Here is a 27,522-nt window from a genome sequence, read left to right as displayed (position 1 = left end):
AAGAGAACAGGACTCACTGAAATATTTTAACTTGGCAAAATTCCTCGGTAACCGGTGTCGGCCGCTGACCGCGACATGGAGCTGCTGCTGGGGCAGAGATGCCGACGACACCCAACCCGTTGTTTTTTTTAATTTACAGAACCAGGGCTGAGCCAAAATGTGGATGGAAACCAACCTATGAAAGTCAAGTCAAATTTATTCATATACAGTAGCACATTTCATACGACAGGCGTAGACTCAATGTGCTTAACGAGTTTATTCACAGTCCCATTTACACCGATCTGCCACCCCAATACTTAATGTGAATTAATCTACAGCTAGATAATAAATAGTGAATACGTGTTGCCCCACATTTTCAGTATTTACTCCTGTTTTTGTAAAAAAAAATTTTAAGGAATTTGGTTGCCAACATTTTTTTTTTTTTTACAGAAAACTACTTGACATTCTCCTCCAGTTTTCAAGATGTTTCATGTCACAACACTGTCTCACGTGATGTGGACCGTACCACCTGAAACACCTGAAGCATTGAGTGTGGTAGTTCACATTTAGGGTAGTTTGTTTTTTTGGGGTCTTGGACAATATTCATGTGCCTCTCTCTGACTCAATCTTTCAATCTTTTCACACAGCAAAAACCCAAAGAGTCCTCAGAGACAGAGGCAACAAAACAACCGACTAAAACCTCTGACTCTCGCCTACGACGGGGACACGGACATGTAGTCCTCCGCTTCACCGAGCACTTGACCTGTCACAGAACACCACTTCATCACGCCATCACAGTGAGGGACATGGGTGTTTGCGGCGTGAACGGACATGTCATACAACGGAGACATTAGAGAAAAACCTCTTAGCAGAGACACTGGTTGGTTAAACCAACTCAAGTAGAGCAGTATTCAGCCCCCCCCCCCCCCCCCCCCCGACTTTTCTGTATGTTTTTCTTTTACTTGTTTTCTTTTGCAAGAGCCTTCCACCGGTTTCAATGAAATGCCTTCCCTTTTTTTTTGCCCCCTTCATGTCCACATCTCTCTAATAAAATGGATTGTCTGGGTGCAGAAGACAGAGCCAGCTCTCCGCTCTCCGTCTCTGAACCTTCAAACTCTTCTCCTGCACTTTTCTGCTTGTCCCTAAAAATGCTGAGTAGCTGGAGGCTTAGGATGCGCTGACGGTTCGTACGTTGCCAAAAGTTACTGCAGGGAAGAGGAGGAGGAGGAAAATCTCCATGAAAAGGTTTGGATTCCTTTTTGCTGCAATCCTCAACTGGGTTTTGACTCTAATCTCTTTTACAGTCTCGAACAAAAGGGAGGCATTTCTTCCCTTCTTCTTTTTTTCTTTCTCTCTTTTGCTCGAGTTAGAGGCAGACAGGCCCGAGTTTGGGGGATAAACTGATGCTGATGGAGAAGTAGCCTGCGATCAGTTGTCCGGGGAAACTACCGCCTGCCTGCCTCCACCCTTGCTTTGTTTCAGACACTACATTGCACTATATTAGTGCAGCATGATATGCACATGTGACTTCTACCTTTTATTGCCATAAAAACAACTGCCTCTTCCACCACGCAGCGGAGGAACTGCCGAGCTCAACGCGAGAACATTCACAGGAAAACGACGGCAACAGGAAAAGACCATTAGATGCGTGACATTCACCAAGTGTGATCCTCAAGTAAATATATGTATAGATTTTATTTCTCACTGATTCTTTTGGTTGTAGTAAAGTACCTTTTGTGGTTTGTAGATTTCGTCTGGTGTTATCACTTGTTTTTTCTGCCCAGATGCAATTAAATTTCCAACAACAGGCAACTCATTTTAATGGATTACCTGCTTTAAAGTTCTTTTAAATCTATAAAAATTCAGATCAAACTCAAATTCTTTATTTTTTTATCTGCAGGAGTTTGATGTGGAAGAGCTGAAATGTCGCCGTGGTTAAAAAACAAAAAGATGAATGAATTTAAACCATTCACGTCATACAAATGTCATTTCTGCCTTACTGACAATAACTAAACACTAACAGTCCTGTAGTTTAGCTTTTAATACTTGAATGGGACATTATACATTATACACTGCAGCAAATACAGATATATTAATGAAACACTATTTGCTTTTCTTTTGAGGATTTAAAACAGAAATTCTTAGTCGGTATTATAGTTCCTCTATTGTTTTTCTGCCACGATACATGAGGAGAAAGATAAATTAAAAAAGATCTGTACAAAACAAAAAGTATAGGAAATATGAATTACAAGCAAACATGCCTCTGCTGAGTTCTACATCAAATCAAAACTGGTGAGAAGAATTTTTCCTTATTTTTCTGTGGGGTTTGTAAATAACAGCGATTTTTTTATTTTTTTGGAGAAAAAAAAAATCTAATTATGTGTACATTTATTTTATATCACACAGAAAATGTCTAGTTGGACTATTGCAAAGTGGGTGTATGATACTGATGATTGTCGTTATCATGATGCAAGTTGTATGTTGTGACAAAAAAAAGGGAAAGATAAAAAATGACGATGAGACAGAAAAGACGAAGGCTCAGATGTTTTGTACAGGTTGTTAATATGTATGGGAAGAATTATTGAAAATAAAGGAGGACACGGTTGTAAACTTATTAAGTCTGAAGTAATGTTTGTCAGTTTTCATACGTTCACGATTGAAAAGAACTATTTCAAATTAAAAGAACAAAGCTGGTATTTTCCTATATATATTTGTTTTTGTCAACTAATACTATGAAAAAAAGAAAAGAGTTTGATTCCATCTCGCAGTCGCTGGGAAAATTGGTGACACTATATAATAATATAGTATATATATTATTCATTAAATTATGTTTGGAAACTTTATTCTACATTTATTTTGTGTTGTAAGTTTACAGTTGCATTAATGCATTATAGCTCATCTGTTCTTTCCTCTAAATGGAAGACTTATGGTTGTGCTAGCTTAGCATTGATACATAACGATGAGTTTACCTGCTGATAACTTTATATTTTATAATTAATTTCCAATTATCTGGCTCTTTTCCACGAAGCACCTTGACAGATTAATTTAAAAATGTATTTATATTTACAAACCCGTAGAGGAATACTTCACCAAAATATCCCAACAATACTTAATATTGACCAGTGGAAAATTTTTAAACATAAAGATAAAACATAAACAATTTTGATTTTTCTCTGCTGATCTGACACTTTAATAATCTTACATATCATCATAAATGCCACTATCTGATAATATTTTTCAACTTTCTTACTCTGTCTGTGGCTTTCAGTCCTTAGTCCAAATCGTTTTTCCTAAAACTGCAGTTTTTAGACAGTTCTTCAAACAGGAAGAAATATGTCCTCTTGTAGGCACCATTTTCAGCTGCGGATTAATACACATTTCGTTTAAGTTAGTGATTGTCCCACATAACATCAGCAGGGCAGTGATGTGTCTTTAACAGTATATGTGAGATACACAAAACTGTGTTATCGGGATTATTTCATTGTTCGTTTTGGTCTGTTCATGAGCTTTGTTGACAAAAAGATGAATACAAAATATCACTGGACTTATCAGCTGAGGTCAAAAAAAGGGCACTTAGTGTAGAGTAAGGCAACTAAATATGAAGTTTAAAACACCAAAGTGAATCCCCAAATGCAGCTCGGTCTGATCTTACAGGAACAATCTTTAAAGCTACACTGTGTAATTTTTGGCAGCATCTGGTGGTGAAGTTGCAAACCTCAACCAACTGAGCACCCCAACGCTTACACTCTCCCTTCCTGAGCGCTCAGGAGCAGCGCCGGTAGCCCAAACAGACCAAACTACAATTTAGTTTTTTACAATTATGTTGAGTGTTGCACCGTTTTTAAATTCATTCTGCTTCCCGTTTTCTCTTATTTCGTGACAAGGGGTTTGACGGTCTCCGATCTTCTTTTCTATAAATAATAAGTATGATCCTCGATTTCATGAACTCTGGTTTCTCAAGCCTGCACTGACGACCGACACACACGCTGAAGACGCGCGACCTTTGATTCTGCTTTCAGGCAGCGTAGAAAATTCAACATGTATGCAGGAGTGCTTTATTTATTTATTCAGCATGACGGAGCAAACATGGCCGCATACATGGAAGTCGGGTCCACCTATGTATCTATCAATAACTAATTAAAAGTTTACGAAAAAACATTGGTGAGGTGATTGTACATATATGGACTCACAGTTATGGGCAATATATTTCTATTACAGTTTTTCTCAATTGCTAAGACACATTTCTTCAAATAATGCTTAATTTCCCAAAACTCTAAATACAATTGCATAACTGCACACTCATTTTCACAAACTTCCATGGGAAAAAAACTAAAATCTCCTCTCAAAAACATTTCTTTGTACATCAAAACCAAACTTTGCCTTCAGACATCCCACAATAGCATCAAATTCACACACACACACTACAAACTGCCAGTAAACACTGGTGAGATCAATTCAAAACACTTCCATTGAAACCTATTACTGTAATGAATTACACTATGTTTTCCCCCAGAACAACAACTCTTTACTCTAAAGGATTGAACACAATATCAAGAGACATTTTGATTTATTCCTTACAGTGATGTACTATGTAGACAGTAGAATAATTTCCTGACCAGTGACAAAAAATGACCTAATACTTTCATTAATACAACAAAAAACAGTTTGTACATAAAGTGGAAAATTTAGTCTGTCTCCACTGTAAGCAATTTATGTTGTTGGCTTTGACCATATTCACAATTTTCTTCTCTTGCGCTTCTGATAATTAACGTCTCCTGCCTCCATCACTTGGTCTCTCAGTTCTGCAAAAATAGAAGTACTGATGGGAAACCATTCAATTTTCAAACTCGGAGCATACATAACTACAAATTACTGTACCTGTATGTGATATGGCACAGTAATTCAATGCATTTCCGACAGCATACAGCACAACAGCTACAGTACATGTATGTGCTGTAACAGCGCAGAGTACAGGAATCCAAAGTTACAGTAGAGAGCAGTATGTAAATTACTTAGCTATTATCCTCTCTGAAGGTTTGTATTGTAGAGGCTACTGTAAAGCTGCTAAGATTTGGCTGCACTCTTTGCCCAGCCTCCCTCATCCACATCCCATGGACAAGGACATGGTCAAGAGTTGCATGAATTTCATCTGAAAGAATTTGTTTCCCTCCTCCTCCTCCTCCTCCTCCTCCTCCTCCTCCTCTTTTGTTCCAAAACCAGTAAACTGCCCCATGGCCCTTGTAACGATCCATCCTGGGGTTCTGAATGGTGTGTGAACAATTTTGACTCCAGTGTTTCCATCTGGGGAGTTATGTGCTAATTGTGTTCAAGTGGTGAGGACTTGAGTTAATGATATTGAATTGGTGTAGCCAATGATAATTGAAGGGATTTTTGTGTTGAATTTTGCACAAGTTGTTCAACAAATCTGAGTCATGTATGCATGGGCAGTGCCAGGATTTTTTCACTGCATCGTGTTGCTGCTCCACCCAACACCAAGCAAACTTTGAGATTGCTTTTAGCAATGAAAAGTGCTCTATAAAAGAAATTTATTATCATTATTACCCCTTGGCTGCATGTGTATAAATTGGGAAATGTGTCTGTCACTGCGTAGATGGCGTATTGGTTCTGGATGTTTAGTTTCAGTTTTTCTCGATTGCTTACACACTATTCCTGACCCAGTAACTTAACATCCCAAACCATATCGCCATCTACCAAAAGATAGACACATTTCCCAAAACTCTAAACACAAATCCCTTCAGTTATCATTGGTTACACCATGTGCTCATTCAAAACGCACTGCATTCAAAATCATTAACTCAAGTCATCACAACTTGAACACAATTGGCAAAAAAAGTCAAAATTGTTCACATACCAATCAGAAGCTCAGGATGGGTAGATAAAAGGTCACCATTTCTGTGACTTGTCAACACTAAATAAAAACATTAGGGCTGCAACTATCGATTACTTTCATTATCAATTAATCTGTTGATTATTTTCTCGATTGATTGATAATTTGGTGGGGCCATGAAATGTTGATATCAGTCGTGTTTTCCAAACCCCAAGGTGATGTTTTGTATTTTCCCCACACCAAAGATATTTAGTTTACTGTCGTAGAGGAGCAAAGAAACCAGAACATATTCACATTTAAGAATCGAAATCAAAAAAAAAATATTTTCATAAAAACTACTTGAACCAATTAATCGATTATTAAAAAAGTTGGCGATTAATTATTGATTACTAATCGATTAATCGATTAACTGTTCCGGCTCTAGAGAACATACATGTGCATTTTCTTCATGTGATGTACAGACCGAGAAAAGCCACTAGATGTCAGCCCCTGACGCCGCTTAAAGAAAAGTTGCCTCTAAAAGAAAAGTCTACAATGTGAACCTCCATCTCTGCTCCCCTCGTTCTCCTGTCGCCCTCCTCCTTCCTCACTCACTCCATCTCTACTTTCATCCCTCCCTCCTTCTCCCCCACTCTCTCTCTCTCTCTCTGAAGCTCAGAGCGAACCATATAAAGCGTGCCTCACCACCGACACTCACATCTACGAACACCTCTGCTCTCACCACAGCGCCTCCAAAGTCACTTGAACCATTTTCCCATCAGACACCTGACCCCTCCTGAATGAGCCTGACCAGATTCATCTCTGCGCTCCCGCCTCAGGATCTCTGCCTCCCTCGCTCTCCATCTCTCCTCAAGTTCGACAGTTGATTCTGGCTCAGTCAGGAGGAGATTTCTTTCTTTTTCTGTTCTTCTTCTTTTTTTCTTTTTTTTACGCAGCCGAGAAGATTGAGGACAGTTTGACATGCGGGCAGACTCTCCACAAAGAGAAATGAAGACCACATGTCTGTGGGTTGCTGCTGGGCTGCTGTCAGTCATCTCTCTGGTAAGTAAAATGTCATTGTAATTTGACGATATTTTCTTCTAATACCTCAACGATTTCTGTTTGCACTCATCCAGGAGCAGGAATATCAAGGAAAGAGATATTTTTAATAAGATTCAAAGAGATCACAGTGTTAAGATGAGCGGAAATGGTCATTTCAAGATCATGTTAATATCTGATAATGTTAAAATCTTTTCTTCCTCTCTCCAGGTCATTTAGTGAAAGTAGAGTTAAAGGCATGTTCTTAACGTTTTTTTTAAACCTTAAATGTGATACCTGTGGTGATGAATATAACATCCACCAACCACATCCTTAACTGCTCCCTGCAACGGCTCATTAACATCTTTACGAATGTCAATGTGAACACAAGCTTAGGAAATCTGCATCTCGACAAATCCACACGCACACAGACTTGCTGGATATTTCCTCCTTCAGCAATATCAATTCAATAATTCCAAACCACAGCGCCCCCCCCCCCCCCCCCCCGTTTTTACAGATGCGGCTCAGACAGAATGTATTTGACAGAACGGCAGAGAACAGCCTGAGCCCATTATGACAAACACACCAGAATGCTCCTTACCCAGTGCCTTGACAGTTTGTGACAACCCAATTCCTTTAATCCTCGCAGAGACAGTAACCCCTCACCCACAGATAAATCTGTCAACAAAGCAATCAAAGGCGAACAGGAGCCACTCCTCTCTCCGACAAAAAAAAATTCCATAAACTTAATCCACACAAACTTGACTGCCCTTAAAAAGCTCCTGCAGCGTTATCTGTGTTTAATTTGCATAGTGATAGAAAGAAGTCAATTACTATTAATTATTCTCTACAACTTAATACCCATTATCGAATTGAATTCAATGTCTTGAAAACCATAAACTCAATTTCACAGCTGACTAAGCACACTAATCATTTCACCCCCGCCACCACTTTTTTTAACTTCCTGCTTTGAAGGGAAACAAGGTTTCCTCGATTTCAGAAGCAAATAACATGAACTAAAACAGATTCTGCGTTTGTAACAATATAGAATCAAACATTAAGTCATTAAATACTGTATGTGTGTGATATGAACTGTAGCATCATGGCAGCGTGAGCTCATCTCACAGCATCGCTTGACGGGGAGTGTTTTTTTTTCCAGACTGGGCTGCCAAATTGCTTCGCTATGCTTTAATGGGATGATCATAATTGTTTCGTACTTGGTGCATCCTAAGCTTTCGCCTGCAGCTCCTTCAACAGATTGACAGACCCATGGGAACCTCACAAACTTATTTTGGCCGCCTTTGAACCAAGTCGTGTGTGAAATAATATGATTATGCATTTTTCCCCTGGGTAAGTTGGAAAACTGGTGGCCAAGGTTTTTTTTTTTTTCTTCCTCCTCTCCCTCCTCCCCTTCCTCCTTCGCCTTCTTCTTCAAACTGCCCCACTCTCATATCCCGAAGCCTGTCCACGCTCAGTATTTATCCTCCTCAGAAGTCACGGTGATAATTGTGCCCTGGCCTCTCAAAGCGCCGCTGCAGCGATAGGACTCCGCTCCATTCCGCAGCTTCCTGTGATGTCTTGACACACTTTTTTGATTTGTCATCATCTCTGACCGCCCTCAGGTAACACTTTGATATCACCGGGAGAATATAGACCATGACTCTTAGTGGGAGTCAAATGCCCTAAGTTGATCCATCAGCTCAACTACTGGGGGACCTCACAAGGCGAGACGAGATAAATTCACAGTAAATGACTATGACGACAATCATATCCCAAGAGCTCAGTCGGAAGACACTGAAAGACGGTATCAACGCTAAGGACTCTTAAAGTACTGCTATGTCAAAAGGAACATTTCTTTCAAACACAGAAAAATAAATATATTGAGTTTTTATTCCGGGTGAAAGTCTTATGATAGACATTTTTGTGATTCGTGGCATATGAAAGTCACAAATTAGATTAAAACAGTTTTGAAGCCAGAGGTTAGTGATTGTCTCACAGCCCAACTGTCAAAGGTTTGATCCCACATCAGCCACAAGCTCTTGATCCAAGCTTTAATAGCTCCTCAGACTTTAAGCCTCTCGGGATAAGAGCATCAGTTTAATACCTCAAATTTAAAAAATCTAAATAAATCCACAGAGCTCCTTTTTTAAACGTTTACAACATGGCAGCATTCATGCACAAAAGAAACTCATAAAAAACTCTATTAATTTCTGAATGCAGCGGCTGAACTCTGACCACACAGCATCCAATCAAGGTTGTAAAGTGGCAGCCCAAATCTGCCATAAGCCCAGTTGCTTTCTCTTCTCACTCGGTTACACCGGCTGTTGCATTCACAAATCCTCACCCCACAGCCGCCGCAGCATCCAGGTAAATGAAAACTGACACACACTTTCATTCTTCCTCCTGACGTTTTGTGTTCAGCCCACCAACGAGTCATCCGGCTGCTGCGGAGCTTCTATTAAAGGTGGAATTTGTTGGGCTGTTCCGAGGTCCAGCCCATAGAACATCCTCCGAGCTCCCGAGGGAAGCCGGGGGTTGTTTATCTTCCTGTTTCAAAGAGCGGACGCCTGCGCCTTATCACAGTCTCGCCAAAGAGTAGATAGCATTTAGGTTTGTCCAACTGCCTGCCTCGACGCCGCATCTGGCAATCTGAGAGTCGTTTCCAAAAGGACTCGTGCACAGCAATGCTGTTTGTGTTATCTTGCCTCATATAAACTGAACCTGGGAACAATATTAACACACAGTTAAATGAGGTTTGGGGGGCGAGAGACACCTGAATAACAAACTGCAGGTCGAGAAGTTGGAAACACTCTGAGGCGTGAAATGAAAGCCTCTAAATAAGGTTGGAAGCTATGTTTAAATATCCCAGATTTTCTAAATCTCTCTCTCTCTCTCTCTCTCTCTCTCTCTATATATATATATATATATATATGTATATTTGACATAAATCGTAAATATAACATTTTACAGGGTTTGACTGATGACTACTTTTGGCACTTACAGGAGTCTGTGTTACAAACTTCAGACAAGAAGGGTATTGGGGATCGAACAAAAATATTCTTTTGTTTGTTTTTCTGGAGAAATATATGAGCTTCACTTATACCACAGATTAAAAATCAGGCTCTCTCTGCCCCTGCTACTTTACGAGTCCCCATACTTATATGGAAGTGCAACACTAAATCACTGGAGTGCTCATTAAAAAGCTGCTGATAACGAACATATTTCTCTTTAATGTTATATCTTTAAGGCCCCTGAAAATATGGTTTTAAATCTTGAATATTAAATATTAATCGCTAAATATGCAACAATCAAAGTTAAAGTCGGTGGGGGGTGGGGCATCATCCTTACATGTTGATTTTAGTCTAAAAACTCTTCATCAGGAAAGTGTGAGTAGATCAGAAATGCTAATAAATCCTGACTGATTTAGCAGAAATGACAAAAAACAAGAAAACACCATAGGATTTTAAAGTGATATAACTCAAATTTTTCGAACTATTCATAACAGACACATCACTCATCAAATAGATAATATAGAAAATATGTTTTCAAGGCCAAGCTAATGAAATGACACAAAATTCAGATGCATCTCTACAGAATGAATAAGTATGTTTGCATGTTAAAGTTTTAGACTTTTGTATTTGATTGGTTTCTATTAATTTTATGCACAAACCTTATATTTATCAGCAGACTCATGAAACGAAGTGTGTATTTGTTGGGAACTATTCTCAGTTGCGGACAAATACACACTTGCTGCGTGAATGAGTATTTTACACCAGCAAAACAGAGTTGTATGGGATTGGAGGAAAATAATAATAAAGAAAATTAAAACTACGAGCCCATATTGATTGTATTAAAGGAGCAGTCGACCAGTGTGACTCATTTTAAACTAAATCTGATTTGGCTGCTGAACAAACAATATTCGTCATTAGGATTCACTCATTAATGTAATGTCATGGTTTATTTGGGATTTGTTGACAATTAGGAAAATACAATGTTATTCTTTAGAATTTTTGTCACATAGACAAATGAGTAGAAATAGACAAAAAGCTGCCTGGAACAGTAGAAAACATAAATCCAAATAAACAGAAACACAACAGCATTGAATCATATAGTAGATAAACTGGTTTCTTTTAAAGATTATTGCTTCCTTTTTCAATATTTTATGTTTCTTCCAGCAGCGAACATGATATCTCATCTTTTTTCTTTATCGGAGGCAGTTACAGGTTTCGACAGCGATTCTAATCAATGCACCTTTAGTCAAAGTCTTTGAATTTCTCCTCACGGTCCGCTCGTTGTTTGTTCTGTGTGCTGAAAAAAGGAGTGTGTTTGTAGACACACCTGGGACTGTAAATGGGAAACAAACAAAAGTGATGCGGACCGAGCCCATCAGCAACAGTTTGAGCTTTGTGCACAAAGAGGAAGAAAACGAAGAAGGGGGAGATGGGGGAAAGGGGGCAGTTGAGATAGAGACATTACATCTGGAGAGATGACTGAGGGAAGAAGGCCTGAAGAATGAAAACTGAATAAGAACTTTTACAATGAGACGAGGGCTAAGAGGCCTTTGCACACTAGACACGTTTTTTTCACGTGATTCATTTACACATTATTAATATTTTTGGGACATGTATCCAGTCAATGGAAATTTTCACATCAGAGATGGAATTCCGCCGACCAATATTGCATCTTTTTATTGTTTTCGGACCAAGGTCGATTCTGACATCTAACCAAATCAGAATGTGTGTTGTTCACAACATCACATTCAACATGACGGATCACTATAACTACAATAACTACAAGGACAATGATTTCAAAGACAACATTAGGAGAGGAGTAGCAAAAGAGCTTCAATACAATGCTGTGTTTATCAAGTTTCAACAGTCGTAAAATGTCTTTGTTTAAACTTCCTAAGCTAATATGAAGCTAATCTGCTGAGGATCATCATTGCTTCACATTGATTCTTTTCTGATTGATTCTGCTCTTTTTTTATCCTTATAATTTATTTGCTAAATCGCATCGCACTTACTCTGAATAGTCGGGAGCATCATAATCTGCCTCCAAATTAATCGAAATTAGCTTAGCTACAAACCTACATACCTACGGATCCATCTTCTGTCACTTAAGTTTGGTAAGAAATAATATTAAACATCAATTCGCTCTAGTGTTTCTTTTGTCGATTATATAGTTAGTTCTTTCTTCATCTGTGACACAGAGCATCCACTTCCATAAATGTAAAAGTCTCTCTGGATAACGCCTTCTTTCAGCTAGCCAAGTTGTCGGTGCTGTTGCCAAGGCAATCCTTGAATTTTGGAGGTGGAGCTCCTGAAGGAGCACTGAAGGACGGGGCCTTTTTCTCCAGAGTCACAAACTCAGCCTTTAATATTGTTTATATATTATATTATTTTTCTATTCAAACCATTTTTAGGCCAAATTGCTTTGTTAAAGTTTATTTCCTTTTTTATGTAGTAGCTTCTTGTTTTTTGTGAATTATTTATGATTCATGTATCTTACGGAATTTTTTTTTTATGATGTAGTAAGTTTGACATTGTCATACTTTGTCCACTTATGGGATAACAGTGTGAGTAAGCAACCTTGACATTTAATCATAAAGGTCACAGCCCACATGAGTGATGGGTGCATTTATGTCCAAATTAGGACAACAAATGAAAGTTATTTTCATTATTTATTAATCTCTAGACAATTTCACTGATTAATAGATTAATGTTTGAAGCAGTTTCATATTTTTAAAGTTTAAGTTAATGTCTTCAGACAACTTTTTTTTTCTATCCAACAATCTAAAGCTCAAACGGGAAAAAGAAAATCTTGATAAATTATTTTCAATTATCAATATGTTTTCGAATTAATGGTTTATTGTAAATGGTTTCAGCTCTGAATAATGCACTTATTCACAGATCTCAGATGAATTACAATTCAGTTTCTTAATCCAAACAGTCGAGTGTGTAGATCTTTTTTTCTGACTTTTAAATCATTCATAATATTTCACAAAGTATTGCTGATTGATCGCGTTCGGCCTGAAACCCTTGGTAAGATTCTATAAGGTCGTAATTTCCAACCTGAGGGTGAGGACCCCTCCAGTGGGTCACAGCATACTGAAGGGTCGCATGATCATTTGACATATTTTGTAGGATGTGTTATAAATATGTATAAATAAATATATATATATTTTTCAGAAAAAGTATTTTTCATTATCATTTTGCCTTTTCTGCTCACTACAAAATATTTCTATGAAACTTTCTGAGCAGTTTAGATGGAAATTCAATCTTTGGTTGAGATGCTCACAAATCATAGAAAAGCACAGCCTGTGACGAACGGTTGGAGTAATCGCTACTGCTTTATTTTAAGGGCATTTTCAAACCAATAACGTAAGGGAATGCTGCTTTGAACAACAATAACAACAACAACAACAAGACATCAAATCAAACTCATCATAATTAAATAAATCCCATTAAGTTCAAAATACATTTCACCTTTAGTCAAAGACAACATGGCCCCATTTTTGATATTTAATAAAATCCATTGCTGACAAACCAATATCTTTTAAGCCTTAAGTTATCAAAGTGTGACTGTTGACCTTTATGCTGCCATATGTTCGTGTACCCCCCCCCCCCTTGTCCTTTATCCAGCAGCTCGTTCCCTCTTTTCTCTCGGCAGTATCTCTTTTAGACACATTCATGCATCTAACACACACACTCTCTCTTTGTGCCTGGCTTGCATGTTATTGAAGCCAGCGAGAGGTAAATCTTGGCCCCCGGAGTGTCGGTGCAGGCAGTCAGGGGGGTTCTGGGTATAAACGTTGCTTTAGTCAGGACTGCCTCTGATCTGCCTAATCTCCGCGGGCTGGATTACAGGTTGGGCTCTAATCCGTGAAGTGGGGTCTCTGTGAATGTGCCTCCGAGTGCTCTAATCCGGAGGCTGCCAGGTGCTTCAGACGAAAGCTAATTGCATGTCACAGTTTGGGGAGCAAACATAACGCCGGTGACAACAGAGCAAGTTTCCACAACAAGGAATTAGGTCTGACGAAGACTGGGCACCAACTTCGGATGTGCTGTGTCATTTTGATAATCTTGGCAGAAAATAATGAAGAAATACCTTCAAAAAAGAACAAATTTATATATATATATATATATATATATATAAATTTGATTCCAGCGACACTTCCCCTCTTACAAAATCATTCATCACTTGAACATGCAGAAAAATTACGTTGCTTTTCAAAACATGAATGGTGTTGCAAGGAAAGGCAATTTCCCAGTAGACAAAATGATAAAACTGGATCCAACTGACTCCTGAACCTGGCCGGTTTGGCACAGATTAACACCTTAAAACGTTGTATGCACACATACACCGTCACTTATTTGCCTGACAGACACTTTAATCATTTCAAAGCAGTTTCCTAAAATCCCTTGATCTGGCTCCGTGGAGACTGAAAACCCAGTTACTGAGAAACATTAGTAATTACTGGGCTACCAAAATGATATTTCATTTGATCGCTGGAGACGACAGTCTTTTATTAACCACCCAGACTAGAAACTAATCATTTAAAAAAAAGTAAACGGCCACAGGTCATTTTGGGAGAATTAACTACTGGAAATATCTTGAACCAAATTCAAATTTAAATACACAAGGGATCAAGTTTTAAAAATCCATTTAACCGAATCTGATAATTGTATTTATAAAGTAGGTCCCCATTTGTCCCCCACATTTTCACCTTGTGATATAAAAAAGAAAAATATAAAAATCAGATGTTATGTTACTGCTTTGTCATTAACTGCTGTAAATCTGTAAATCAACATTTATTATATATGTATATATTTTAACATTATTTTTTACAACACAAAGCAGTTGTCATTGTTAAGAAGTGAATTAATAAACACTTAGATCTGTTCACAGCTACACTATATTATTTTATTAAAAAAAAGCATTTGTTAAATCTTTACATACTGGTTTTAAATGATAAATAGGGGCCTTCAAGTTTTACTCCCTAAACTTCGCTTTGCTTATTTCGCTCCTGCACAACCCTTCAAATATCCAGTGATTTGTACCATTATCACTTGAACAACATGATTAAATATGAAATATTCTTAAACCCCAAAATAAAGACTGAACTAAAATGTCACGATCGACCTTACGGCTCTTCGGCTGACAGTCTATAGGATACTATTTCACTGAACTTTTACATCCTAAGGAGCTTTATGTTTGATGATAATGGTGCCAATAAATCCTGAACAGGAAGCCTCCCTCATCCTCATGCCTATCTTTTTACGATATATCACCAGAGAGGCGACATGACAGACTTTTGTTTCCAGCAATGGAAGACAAAGGGAGGTGTTCATTAATATCGTAATATAACTTCCCCACCGCGCAAGGAAACTGCTGATATTCATATTTCTCTTCGCCTTTCCTCGATCTTAGAGCTTCCTTTTTCTTTTGTAAAAACCAACAAAGATTTAGCTGTTTCAAAATACTTTTTACTGGATTCGAAAGGCTTTAATCTCCATGTATCATGTTTAAAGAAGGCTTGGACTATTTGCCTCTATTCAGGGAAGGGGGAGAAAGATCCAGCAGCCACTGAGCCAGAGTCTCTGCAATGCCACTAACGGTTCGTCCGCAGCAGGTCGTTCATCATCGAGGTCTCTTCAAAACAGCCGGAGGCCGTCTTTTCAACCTCCTCCACTCTGAAGCCAAGTGCATAACACGAACGTGTGCTTCAGAGGGAAGATCACAACTCCTGCAACAGTTTACTCGGAGAGAGCTGCTCTCACAGTCTGGCCTACAATACCACAATGTCATTCAGCGAACTTTCTGAATGAGAGAAGACCTTATTTTCAGAGTATTGATCGCGGCGCGAAGGTACGAAATATAAACGCTTCGACCAGATGGATCTGCTGTCACGTTACACGGCTGGGGTTTGGACATCACTGTCACAGACCTCTGTGGGGTGCACGGGTAGACTTCGCTCTCTCATCTGTGTGATTGTTAGAGGAGAGACAAGGAATGAATCATCAATCATCCATTCAGGGCACATTCAGCAGGTAATAGTCTGCTGTTGCATCATGTCTAGTCCCACGAAGCGCTTCATTCATCTCGACGTATGGCAGGAATACCTTTAATCTTGATTAGGAGGCCCTGCGCAAGACGTTTCACACACTGTAAGACCTAGTTACAGCATTAACACCGTTTCTTACAGGTGCTGACATGCCTGTGGATGGATTAATCATCCTTATTTGTTGCCCTTCTCTCCTTGGCACCAAGGACATTTGGTCTAGGTCCAGTTTATTAGTTGGAAGGATCACAACTGATTTTGAGGAGACAATTGTGCAAAAAAACAGATTACATTCAATGACAATATTCGTAGATTTCTTTTCTACAATATCCTTGCAACTGAAGTAAGGTTACAATTTGGGACAAATTATTCTTCAGGCAAATAAACTGACAACATCGATAGTTGGACTACAAGCCAATCTGTGACCTTGGGGATGAAAGTTAGACTCTGCCACCTGATGTCCACACACTAACTTTCTGTCTCTTGAAATAAAGGCTTTGACATTGCCTTCTACATAGGAACTGAATGTTGATGTAATTCATGAGGTGCAAATTTAATGTATATCCTATGGATACTCGCATGGTCCACTAAGTCCTCCTTTAGAGGATTAATTAATTTGACAGAGGTATTTCCAACTTTGTTTTAATAACAGAAAAATGCAAACATTTCTGTCGAAGGATCATATCTGTCGAAGAACTGGAATCTTTTCCAGTTCAAAAGGACATTTAAATGTTTAAATCTGTTACACATGGCTGTCATTTTCCCAAACAAAATTGATACATGCTCCAAAGGTTATGTCCAATCTGTGTCATTGTCTATCAACACTTTGTTTAGAGTGTTGTGCTTTCCAGTTGAAAGTGTTCACTATTTTTTGTTTGTTCTTCCAGGTTAGCGGCGCTGTTTCACCGAGTTCAGGAAGCTCTGTAAGAGAGAGCTCAAAATCCAAAGTGAAGACCTACTGGACCGAAAGAAGCAAGGCCTTCTCCATCAGTCGTCTGCTCTCACAGAATCTCTACGACAAAGAGAACTTCACCTCTCTGGATCTGAACTATGAAGAGTCAGACTCCTTCTCCAAACAGGAGCAGTGGAACTGGCTTTACAACGCTTCAAACCCCCGTGACCCTCGATCCAGGACTAAACGGAGGCCCATCGTCAAGACCGGCAAGTTCAAGAAGATGTTTGGTTGGGGCGACTTTCATTCCAACATCAAGACGGTGAAGCTCAACCTTCTCATCACTGGTAAAATCGTGGATCATGGTAACGGGACATTCAGCGTCTACTTCCGCCACAACTCCACTGGTCAGGGCAACGTGTCCGTGGGACTTGTTCCTCCGACCAAAGCTGTGGAGTTCCAGGTCCAGCAGCAGTACCCACACCACCATCACCAGCCGCAGCAGCAGACGGCCCTGGAGACCAAGGACACTAAGCTGTTCAACTGCAGGGTGGAGTACGAGAAGGTGGAGAAAGGCACCAGGAACTCACTGTGTGCCCATGACCCCTCGCAGAGCTGCCCGCAGGAGCAGACCCAGAGCCACGTGTCCTGGCTGTGCTCCAAGCCCTTCAAGGTCATCTGCATCTTCATCACCTTCTACAGCACCGACTACAAGCTGGTGCAGAAGGTGTGTCCAGACTACAACTACCACAGTGACACCCCCTACCTCCCCACCGGGTGATCACGTGACCATTTGAGGAAAAAGAAAAAGGAGAAAAAAAGACCTAAAGACAGGCTCTCGGGTCCTGACCGATGTCAGATTATTTGAATGAAAATGGAGTCCAGACACTACAAACTTGAAATGTTGACAGGCATTATTACAGCTAACACATCCTTGTCGCAAGACTGATATTGCTCCAATGAACAGACCTGCCCTCAGGTCGTTATGAGAGCGTTTACGGAAGCATTTATAGGCTTGCACCACTCACACTATATGCATAGCTGCTTACATCAAAAGAAAATTCTCAAGCCGACCGTGAAAATGCTGATTGTATTTATGTAAATATTGTGGAGTTCACACAAAGACAAGAAAACAATTTTATTGATGTTTTCACCTGCTGTTTTCATTGTTTATGTCGATAGTGTATTTCCGTCTCAATCATGCTTCCTGTCTTTCCCAGTCAGTCTCTGGTAATCATGGCAAACACGTAAATGTCAATGCAAACAAGCAGAATCTGTCAGTACGCATTAGAGGGCATAATGGAAAAAGCAAACATTTTTCGAGTGTCGTTTTTTTCTGCAGTGTGATTGTTAGAATGACCTTCTCTGATATTGTTGTTGGAATCTCGTCCATGTCCGTGCATGAACCGAATGTTGTTAACAACTGAATAACGTTGATCTTTATTTTCATGTTATCGCAGCTGTCAGACAGAATCTTCATCAAGCCTCCATTGTTACAGGAGAAAAAGACAAAAAAAGGTACTGCGGTGCACAGTAAACAAAACCAGAGGAGGACTCCCGTCATATCAAACACGAGCAAGTAAATGACGCAATAAATAAAAAAAAGTTGCAGGGGACAAACAGGATGACAGAAAAACAGAGGATCATTTTTCTGCACTGCATTAAAAAAAGATCAAACATTACTGAGCTCTGATTCTGCTGTTTTCCCAGTCCTGCTTTTACATTTTAGACATTTCAACACTGCTCTTTTTTTTGCACATTTTCTACAAGTCCAATATGTTTAATTTCAACTACTGTAAAAGTAATTGTAAACACTCAACAAATAATTTATATAGAATAGTGCGAGATATTGTGGGGAGAAAAAACAAGGTCAACATTTACATATCTGAAGACATGAAAGGGGAAAACATAGACGTCATAGATATGCTGATTCACTATGATTTTCACTGAACAAAAGATTGAAAAAGAACAAACAATGTGCTAAAATGTGAGGAGTGTTAAAATGTGGTTTCTTGCTCCAGAGGACTCGGGCTATACATCGAACAGCAGGTGCTAATCACACATTCCACCTACCAAACGTTTGCACTTCTGGTTATCAAAGGAAAGAAATTTCTGGATGAGACTAACGCTGACTTTTAATGATATTGGATGTTCCAATTGGCTATTAAACCTTCATTACATAAATTGGGAGCCAGTGGCTCCATGTGAAGCATTTAGTGGAAATGAACACTGTAAGTGGGAGCTCTGCAGCGTCAACACCATCGAAAGAATGAATTAAACTGCCGATAGAAAACCTGTAAAAAGTACAAATGTGCACCTCAGGGCACAATCACTGCTGTCTATTTAAATTCAGTGCTCTTTCATAGTGTACGCTAAGGTATACGCAACACAGTAACCGTTAATGGCAGCCTGGACGACATCCAATGTGTCAACACGGGGCGTATTTTCTGACAAGGTGGGCCAGAGAATAGGGGTCTGCCTGTGGGATGAGTGAGCGTAAAGAGGGATTTATGACGTGGAGGAACAAGGCTGGCAGAAATTACTGGAAGCACCTGACTCGTAAATTGAGAGCATGTTACTGTCACAGAGAAGAAGGAATGACTAATGTCTCAGATCGCTGTTTGGGCCAGTTCTTTCATCTCAATAAAGTGACTTTGAAATCTCTCCTACCCCTACCCAAATGTGCCAGGGACAGTTTGTTCAGCTTCAAAGAATTAAAGCAGCACTTTGCCTAGACAATGCAGCCTCATTATGCACATAATCTTACAAGTGTAAACAGTCTGGCACTATAAAGTGTTTGGTGTGAAAGCTGCTGAGGGCTGGATATGTTCCCTGATTGTTGTCGTCTGAGGGTAAATGCATTGCATTATGTCTCGTACTGTTTAAGGCAGAATAATAATAATACTGTACATAACGCAGACGTGTCCTCACAGTGTGTAACATTTAGAAGAACCCTAATAACAGAAATGTTATATATAGTCCATAACTGTGTGTTCATATATGTACAATCAACCTGCAACAAAGAACCAATGTTTTCTGCAAACTTTGAATGACTCAACTATAGTTACATAGGTGGACCTGACTTCCGTGGATGCCACCATGTTTGCTCATGTTGTCATCTTGAATACAGTTGCCCAAAACGGACCAGACACGCGTTGAATTTTTCAGCGTGAACAAGTTTGAGAAGCCAGAGTTCGTGAAATGGAGGATCATACTTACTATATAAGGGGGGGGGGGGGTTGGAGTGCTCAGTTGGTTGCGGTTTGAAAATCAAATCAAAAGTTTGATATTAAAGATCAAATAGATGACTGTGTCTAATGTGAAAGGTGCCACTTGTTGTGACGAACAAATTGAATTGTCGCACTTCCCTCAGCTCTACAGCATTTCAGTATCTTTCAGCTCATTGTTTTGGTTTTGTGGTTCAGTCTCATCAGCGTTGTTTGAAGCAGCTGCAAACTAAACTTACTTGTGAACAAAGGGACGCTTTTAAAGGCAAAATATTCAGATATGTTCTTCTCTCAGGAGTTGGTAGAGACCAGAGGAGATTGAATGTTGGCCTTAATTTCACCAGGTGTCCAGACATTTGTCAGTTACATTTGTTTTTTAAAATTATTTCACTGCTTTCTAGTAGCCAGGTTTATAATAGATTTGACGAGAGATGAAAAATCTGCAATTTGTGCATGTCAAATATACAATTTATTGGAAAATCAAGTGCCGTTCCATCTGGAAAAAATAATACCACTTTAGTTTTTGGTTCCAATTTTCAATAATTCTTGCGATGGTTGTGGCGCTAATCATCTGTTGACTTTTAGATCACTGATTGTACCTTCATGGAACTAAATGTAATTATTAAACGGAAGGGACGTAGATAAGTGGAGCTACGTAATTAAAACAGAGGGCGCTTTCACAAAAAATTTCATTCCAAATAATTTAAAATATGTAATAACCTCGATCCAGCAAATCTCTTTCTTGAGGAATAAATTGCACAACTGGGAGAGGTTGGGTTCATTTAACTCTTCTTTAAAGCCCACATTTTTTACATTTCAAATGAAATTATATGAATTTTACTTGTTGCCATTTTACCTTGCAAAAGGCAAACTATTTTATATTTGTTTTCTTTTTTTTATGAGAACTGTCTATTTTGAGCCGTCTGTGTACAAACCTGAAATCTACAGCATTACAGCCCGGCAGTGTTTGGACGTCTAACTAATCTTTGGGCCCAGATCTTCTCCCTCGGTTCAGTTGTCCTGGGCCGGAGCCATCCATGCCTGCCGTCTATCCCCCACCTCAACTACAATCCCTGATTAATGTGGTCTGGGTGGGAGCTGTCAGAAATGGCAGAGAGAATCATGGGATTTCTCCTTCAGAGTCCCAATGACACCCAGCAGCTGCAAGAGTAAACAGATGACTAACCACTGGCCTTTTGGCAGCCTGTGGAGATTCACACGGAGGGAGGGCTGCGAACGTTGCCTTGACATTTCGGTGGATTAGAAAGTTCCTGGGTTCTGCTCTCGTGGTGTCAGAGGTGGTTGGCATAGTAATTATTTGCATCTTGGTTTTCTTTCGCTTGACCCCCAACAGCAGGGGAAATGTAGAGCTCAGTTTGTGTAAGTGTAAAACATCCGCACATGCCTCTTTTTTAAACAAGTCACATTTTGTCTCTCAATTAAAAAAAAAACTACAACAACAACAACAACAACAACAACTACCAGTTGTCATTTCAGATCATGTCCTGCTGCAGAATTCATTTCGGGGGTTGACGCCATCCTGAGGCACAGATTTGTTTGAGGTATTGACATAATAAAGGCTCAATCAGACAATGCCTGGTGTTTTTTTTCTCTCTCTCTCTCTCTCTCTCTCAAAAATCACAAATAAATTATACTCCAAAACACTATTACTCCTCCGGAAATTAAAACGCACTCATTGTGAATGTCTCATATCAGGTAAAAACTGGAGAGAATTAATTAACCTTTGTCATTTTAATTGCTTTAGTGACAGCTGTCCTTTGGTGCTGGAGCTATCCTAATGCACATACTGTGGGCTTGTCAATTACTTTCCCAATGAATAGATTAAAACGCCACAGAGGATAGAGTCATTTCATTAGTCAGACTTAATGCCCCCCAGACATAACCAGGTACGAGCAGTTCACCCCTAAATATGGAGGAAAATGAACAATACTATCAAGCCCATATGAATCGAATGAATTGTGGCAACATGAAGTTAAGTTTACGCTCTATTTAATTCTGTCCTGCTGCTAATATTACATTTGGTACATAGACTTTCCCTATGAAAATTAAGAATATTTTGAGGCTTTTAATAAAAGGACTCTAGAAGAGTGACATACAGGGCACCTGTGTACCGCGGCTAATTGCTCTACTGGATGTTAGCATCATAACGCTGTCGGTTCCTGCTGCACTGTATAATGGCTGACAGCAGCGACTGTCTAATTCTCCCATTTTGCTGTTTGCTCATCTATGATCTAATGCTACTCAGCTCACCATGAATCTGAAAGATATTAGGCCGCTCTCAAATTTCTGCCAGCTGGATGTCTCGGCTGCTTCAAACACCACGTCTCCAACCTTTACCTCAACATATCAGGACAAGAGCTGTTTCATCAGGCTGCTAACCACTGTGGTTGCACTGCGAGGACTTTCAAACGTATGCACGTGGAATAGCGGGACGGCTCTTGTGAAATTACAATCAATGAAACAGTGTAATTTTAATGATTTTTAACTGCTAAGAATCATGAAATTCCTCAAATCTGAGGTTAAATGCTCAGATTGATACGGTGCGTTCACACCAAACGCTATGCAGATTTTTGCGCAATGAGATTACACACAAAGTCAATGCCAAGCCGGGCCCGCAAAACGGCGCTTTTATTGAAATATTTGAACTTGAGCAAAACAATCGCGTGACGCGTTGTCACAGAGGCCAATAAGTCAGGAGTATTGCCCCTGTGTGTGGGCACCCCGAGCATTTTGACACTAGTTGCTATTCGACCGGGCAAAGAAGGAGAGGTCTGGCAGAAAGTGAGCATAGAATTTGACGGTTTACAATGTTTAATATTTTATATTTCAATCTTAATGTTTCAATCCATTTGTTTCAATTTATTTTACTTACACTATTTGTCAATATATCAATCCACAGATGGATCTATCTGGCTCTATTGAAATATTATTGATTGGGTATTGGCTAATGATGATGATCAAAGAATCTTTTGTTATTTATAAGGCTACAATGGATGACTAACTTTCATTATTTAAAAAGAAAATCAGTGGATTATTTTTTTATTAATCACTTTGTGATTAGTATAAAACATCAGATAACTGTGAAAACTGGCCACCACTAGTTTCTAGTTCAACCAACAGTCCAGAATTTAAAGATATGTAATTCAAATTAAATAAATAAAAGTGAGAAAAGCTGAAAATTGTCACATTTGAGAAGCTAGAATAATATTCATAATTTTGCCTGTTAAATTAGTTAAATTAACTGATTTAGATCAACCATCAAGGAAATTGAAAATGTTCTGTCAGTGATCAATTGTTTCATAACTCAAGTCATTGTTGGTAGTATAGTAGTCGTAGTATACTTCACACTATATACAGAGGAGGGATCTCTCCTCCAGAACGGATTGACAGATGAGCAATGAATACACATACGTTAAAGTTGTTTAAAAAGCACAGACGTCTCTAATGTGAAAACGTTCACCATCCTCTGCTTGAGATTTATCACTGGACATGTCACCAAGCGCTGTCCAATATTCAATTATCTTCTGATTAAACATTGAAGCAACTAATAATCAAAACTAATTAGGAGATTAATTAATAGTAAAAAAAAATAGTTCCTTGTGATGATGGAGTTTAAGAACACGTGTTTGCTAAATTTATTATAAGGCTCTATGGAGTTTTCCAGCTCCGGTAAAATGCAGCTTTATCAAACCAGACACAGAAATATCGATGGCAAAAATGCGGATTTTTTTTCTTCAAAATGACATGAGATATATGAGGATAACATGGCTCATGAATATGGCCCTTTTCTATCCTCTGATTCCAACACTGATGCAGGCAGCCACACAACACAAACACTGATGTTCTCATGCCTCGCTAGCCCAGATTTAATTTCAGTTAAGGAAAAGAAGTTTAATGTGTGCCTGATCAGCAGAATGTATCTGTGCATGTGTGTGCACGGAATGGCCCTCGACAATTAGGCTCGTTCACGAGCAGCTGCACCACAGAGCAACTGGTTGATGATCTATTTTTATGATACACAACGTTGTCGGCATATATTTACTGAAACACCAGCAGGGTGAGGTGATGATTACCAAATTTCACCTTGTCAAAAGACGTCACTAAGTATAGAGCTAAGGTGATGCCAATTATAACAGACAAAGACAACATAGAGAACAAACTGATGCTTTTCTCCATCATTTTTACATCTTGAGAAAGGCAGAGAAAATCACCAAGGTGCTGTGTTTAACAACAGCACGTTTGTTTTTTTTTATCAAAACAGCATTCAGCTGAAGTCAGTGTTAATGTGGTGTGTACACAGTGCTGTCGGCATGATGAGTAGACGTTTTCCCATGACATAGCCAAAAATATACCACGCAGTTTTCCGTCACCACTCTGCCTTTAAAATATGCTGGCAGGTTAAACAATCAGGGCGCAGCCAACGCAGGAGCTGGGGGCTTCATTTGCCATTGATTTATATCTAAAACAACCTCTCCTAGTTCTTCCACTGCTAAAGGTGAGACGCAGAGCCAGCGTTTGTGACAGAGATGGACTAGGCGCGGTGGCACGAGAGAGAGAGGGATGATGCGGTTTAAAAAAATGCATCACCATTAAACCAAAGAGTAACCTTGAAAGAGTTCAGGCCGGTGCCGGCCCGGTGGCACTCTGCCCTCAGCGGTCTGTGCCACGGGGCATGTCACACAGCAGGGAGAGAGACCTGCGACGCTCTGTGTGCAGGTTCGGGCCGGTAGTGATGGGATAACGCTCCGGCTCCTCACTGACCAAAGGCGTTCTTGCTGACATTTTGTCCAAGTCAGAGCTCAACATGTTAAGAGACAAAACGTATGGAGTCTGAGGAACCGAGATGTCCTTGGAAAGGTTGAAAAAAACATTACAGTGTCCCTGTGTACCACTTTGATTTAGTGCAAATCCAGAAAAAAATTGTACACAAATAGTAGAGAGAGAAGGAAACCACCGGCTCAGAATTTGTGACCCTGTTACCTGACGTTTGACGAAAAGCTGCTCTGACCTTTAGTCTTTGTCAACCTCGTAATCTTGCGTACATTTCAAAGAGAAAAAAAAAATGGAAAAGGTTTTGGGGCAAGAAATGTTTACATAATGAGAAAACACTAAAATGTGAATATGAGATTACTCTTATTATTCTTGTTTGGTGCAGGACAAGCCCCCCAAGCTATTACAAGGGTTTTAGCACCGCAGACTAAAAAAGAATTAGAGTATAGCTTGGAGGAGAAAAAAAATGAAGCCCCATCGATCCTTCAGCTACAACAGCTGAACTTTACATATTACTTGTTCATTCAGATTACTAGATGAAGGAACTGCACTTATTTATACTTTTAAATAAGGCATTAAAGTCTCAGATGAAATTCTTTATTGAGACTACTGGTGGAAAGCACGTGCAGCTGCTGAGTCCCATATTTTCAGTAAATAATGTCTACTGGAATGTTGTGTTATACATTAAGCAGTAAGCACTACAAGTGGAGTGACTGAGGAATTGTGCATGCAGTACATAACAAATAAAAATACCATGCAAGAAACCTCTCTTTGGTTTAGATTCCTGGGCAGAAACTGTCCGCGGTATATAACTTATTTTTAATCTAACTTCCTCCACGTCTCCCACATTCATTGAGACATGTCATCCATCTATCTCGGCCCGCGGCTGCACTAGTTCCTGGGCCATGAGTGGCTGCTGCAGCGGGGCTGTATTTCAGCATGTTGAAGTGCATGGAGAATTCCCATGAAGGGTAAGGGATTATGGATTTTGGCCTCTAAGCTGCCTGGATGCCCAGCGAGGATGTCTCTGAGCATAGTAATCTTCAAACACCACGCAGAGTGATGAGTGGGCACTGAGGAGTTCTACTCGGGATCTAAATGTGTTCCAGCAAGTTACTGGTGAGAGAGAGAGAGAGACGTAAAACGAGAGATAGAGAACCAGAGAGAGAGAACACCATTTGGTACAAAAAATAAAAATGGAAAGGATCGACTCAGTGGCTCCTTCAGGCAAGAGGCACTTTTGATCCTGTGACCTGTTTTGAGCTATAGTCTGTGTCGGAAACTCGCGCCAAGCAAGGGATCATATTGGAGTGGTGCGAATGTAAATGTCATGGTTCCCCATCACCACACATAACTGCAGATGGAAAATGTCAATTGAGCAGTTTTTGGGGTCAGGTCGGGTACTTCTCGGGGGGGTTACAAACCCTCATGCTGAGGGCATGCTCAAGTCCGGTTTAGCCTGTGTCCCACAAAATGTCTGTGTGCAGCTGATGATGGTGGAGAATGAAAGAAACCGGTTCACAGATGGAAAGAAAATCTCATGAATGAGCCTCAGCACATGAGCTGGAGTAAGGAAATGTCAGAGAAAATCAATAGTGACACACATCAGTGGTCGATAAAAAGAAGAGGAAATTCTCTGACTCAGTCCTGATTTAATTAAACCCCCAATAACATCCCTTAAATTAAAGCCCTGATTGTTCTCCTGTCTTATTTAAGTGAATTCAACTTGCTTTGATACCATCATGGTCCTTAAGATAAGCACGGTAAGTGCAGGAGGAGGATAAGATGAGGTGAAGGACACCAGTCTTTATGGAGATTATATCCTCTCCTGATGAGACATCTATCCATCTGCTCGTATCCAAAGTCTGAGATGTTGTCAGGGGTCAGGGTTTGGAAGGTCGCAGAGGGACGAAAGAGAACTTTCTCGGACAAATTTGGAAGGTATTACGATACTAAAGATTGAAAATAACCAAACAAACAACAACAACTTGCTTGTTTCCGCGTTGAATCATTAAAGATGAAAATTGACCTGAGGGTGTTCAAGCATCAAGGGGTTCAACGTTCGCTTGATGATATTTTTAGGCTCTAAATAAAAACACACTTTCCCAATATAAATCCATAACCTGGTGTTTAAATGTACGTCACTGTGCTTTGTTCAGTAAAGCTGTCTTTGAGCCGTGTGCTACTCCCACTCTCTGTGTGACTGTGCAGCACAAATACTGTCCAGGGCAACAAACAGGTACATCAATTCGGTGCGTGACAAGAAATACCCTTTAGGTGACAACAAAATGTACATGCCATTAGATCAGCTGCAGTATAGTGTGATGAAATAAAGTGAAGCCACCAGATGAAAGCTCGGGGGCCCCAAACAGGAAAGGAGACCATTAAAAGGCTCTTCCTTTATGTTACAGTGCCACTCTTTGGACAGATACAGAACTAAAGACTGGTAAATATTTCATGTGCCGAGTGATGTTGGTCTGTAAAGACTGTAGAGAGATGGGGGCACGTTAAGTACAATTTAGTACACTAATGGCTCCAAATTTCTTTAAACACCTGACAAAATTTGCTTCCAATACAATTTTGTCACAATTTTTTTTTCTAAATTGCATTTATTAGTTTTTTCCTCTTTTTTTCCATAAAATGTTGTCAAAATTCCAGCAGTGAAAAGGACCTAAGCGAAAGCATTTTCTTTCCTTTTAATGTAAGA

At 39.6% G+C, this 27,522-nt stretch overlaps 2 protein-coding genes across 5 annotated transcripts in view; both read left to right on the top strand.

The window, feature by feature from the left end:
• LOC118285376 (thrombospondin type-1 domain-containing protein 7A) overlaps positions 1–2,593 on the top strand; it is a 145,168-nt gene extending 142,575 nt beyond the window's left edge. For all 4 annotated transcript variants that reach the window (XR_007030238.1, XR_007030237.1, XM_047329597.1 and 1 more), the window contains one exon: positions 627–2,593. Coding sequence is in view for 2 of the 4 variants with exons in the window: in XM_047329597.1 (XP_047185553.1) it covers positions 627–717 (91 nt within the window). In the remaining 2 variants the exon portion in view is untranslated. The remainder of the gene's footprint in view (positions 1–626) is intronic.
• Positions 2,594–6,542: 3,949 nt separating this feature from the next.
• Positions 6,543–20,006, top strand: LOC118285576 (neurexophilin-1). The gene is made up of 2 exons (XM_035609298.2): positions 6,543–6,868; positions 16,793–20,006. The coding sequence occupies exons 1-2, from the start codon at positions 6,788–6,790 to the stop codon at positions 17,576–17,578; spliced, it is 867 nt and encodes a 288-aa protein (XP_035465191.2). The 5' UTR covers positions 6,543–6,787; the 3' UTR covers positions 17,579–20,006.
• The last annotated feature ends 7,516 nt before the right edge of the window (positions 20,007–27,522 follow it).

The sequence above is a fragment of the Scophthalmus maximus genome, chromosome 20, assembly GCF_022379125.1.
Source record: "Scophthalmus maximus strain ysfricsl-2021 chromosome 20, ASM2237912v1, whole genome shotgun sequence".
Taxonomy (NCBI): Eukaryota; Metazoa; Chordata; class Actinopteri; order Pleuronectiformes; family Scophthalmidae; genus Scophthalmus; species Scophthalmus maximus.
Note: the sequence above shows the minus strand (reverse complement) of the source record. Positions and strands in the feature narration are given on the sequence as shown.

Coding starts and splice junctions, on each gene's coding strand:
- LOC118285576 (XM_035609298.2), top strand. CDS start 6,788: ATGCGGGCAGACTCTCCACAAAGAGAAATGAAGACCACATGTCTGTGG. Junction 6,869..16,792: donor TGCTGTCAGTCATCTCTCTG/GTAAGTAAAATG, acceptor TTGTTCTTCCAG/GTTAGCGGCGCTGTTTCACC.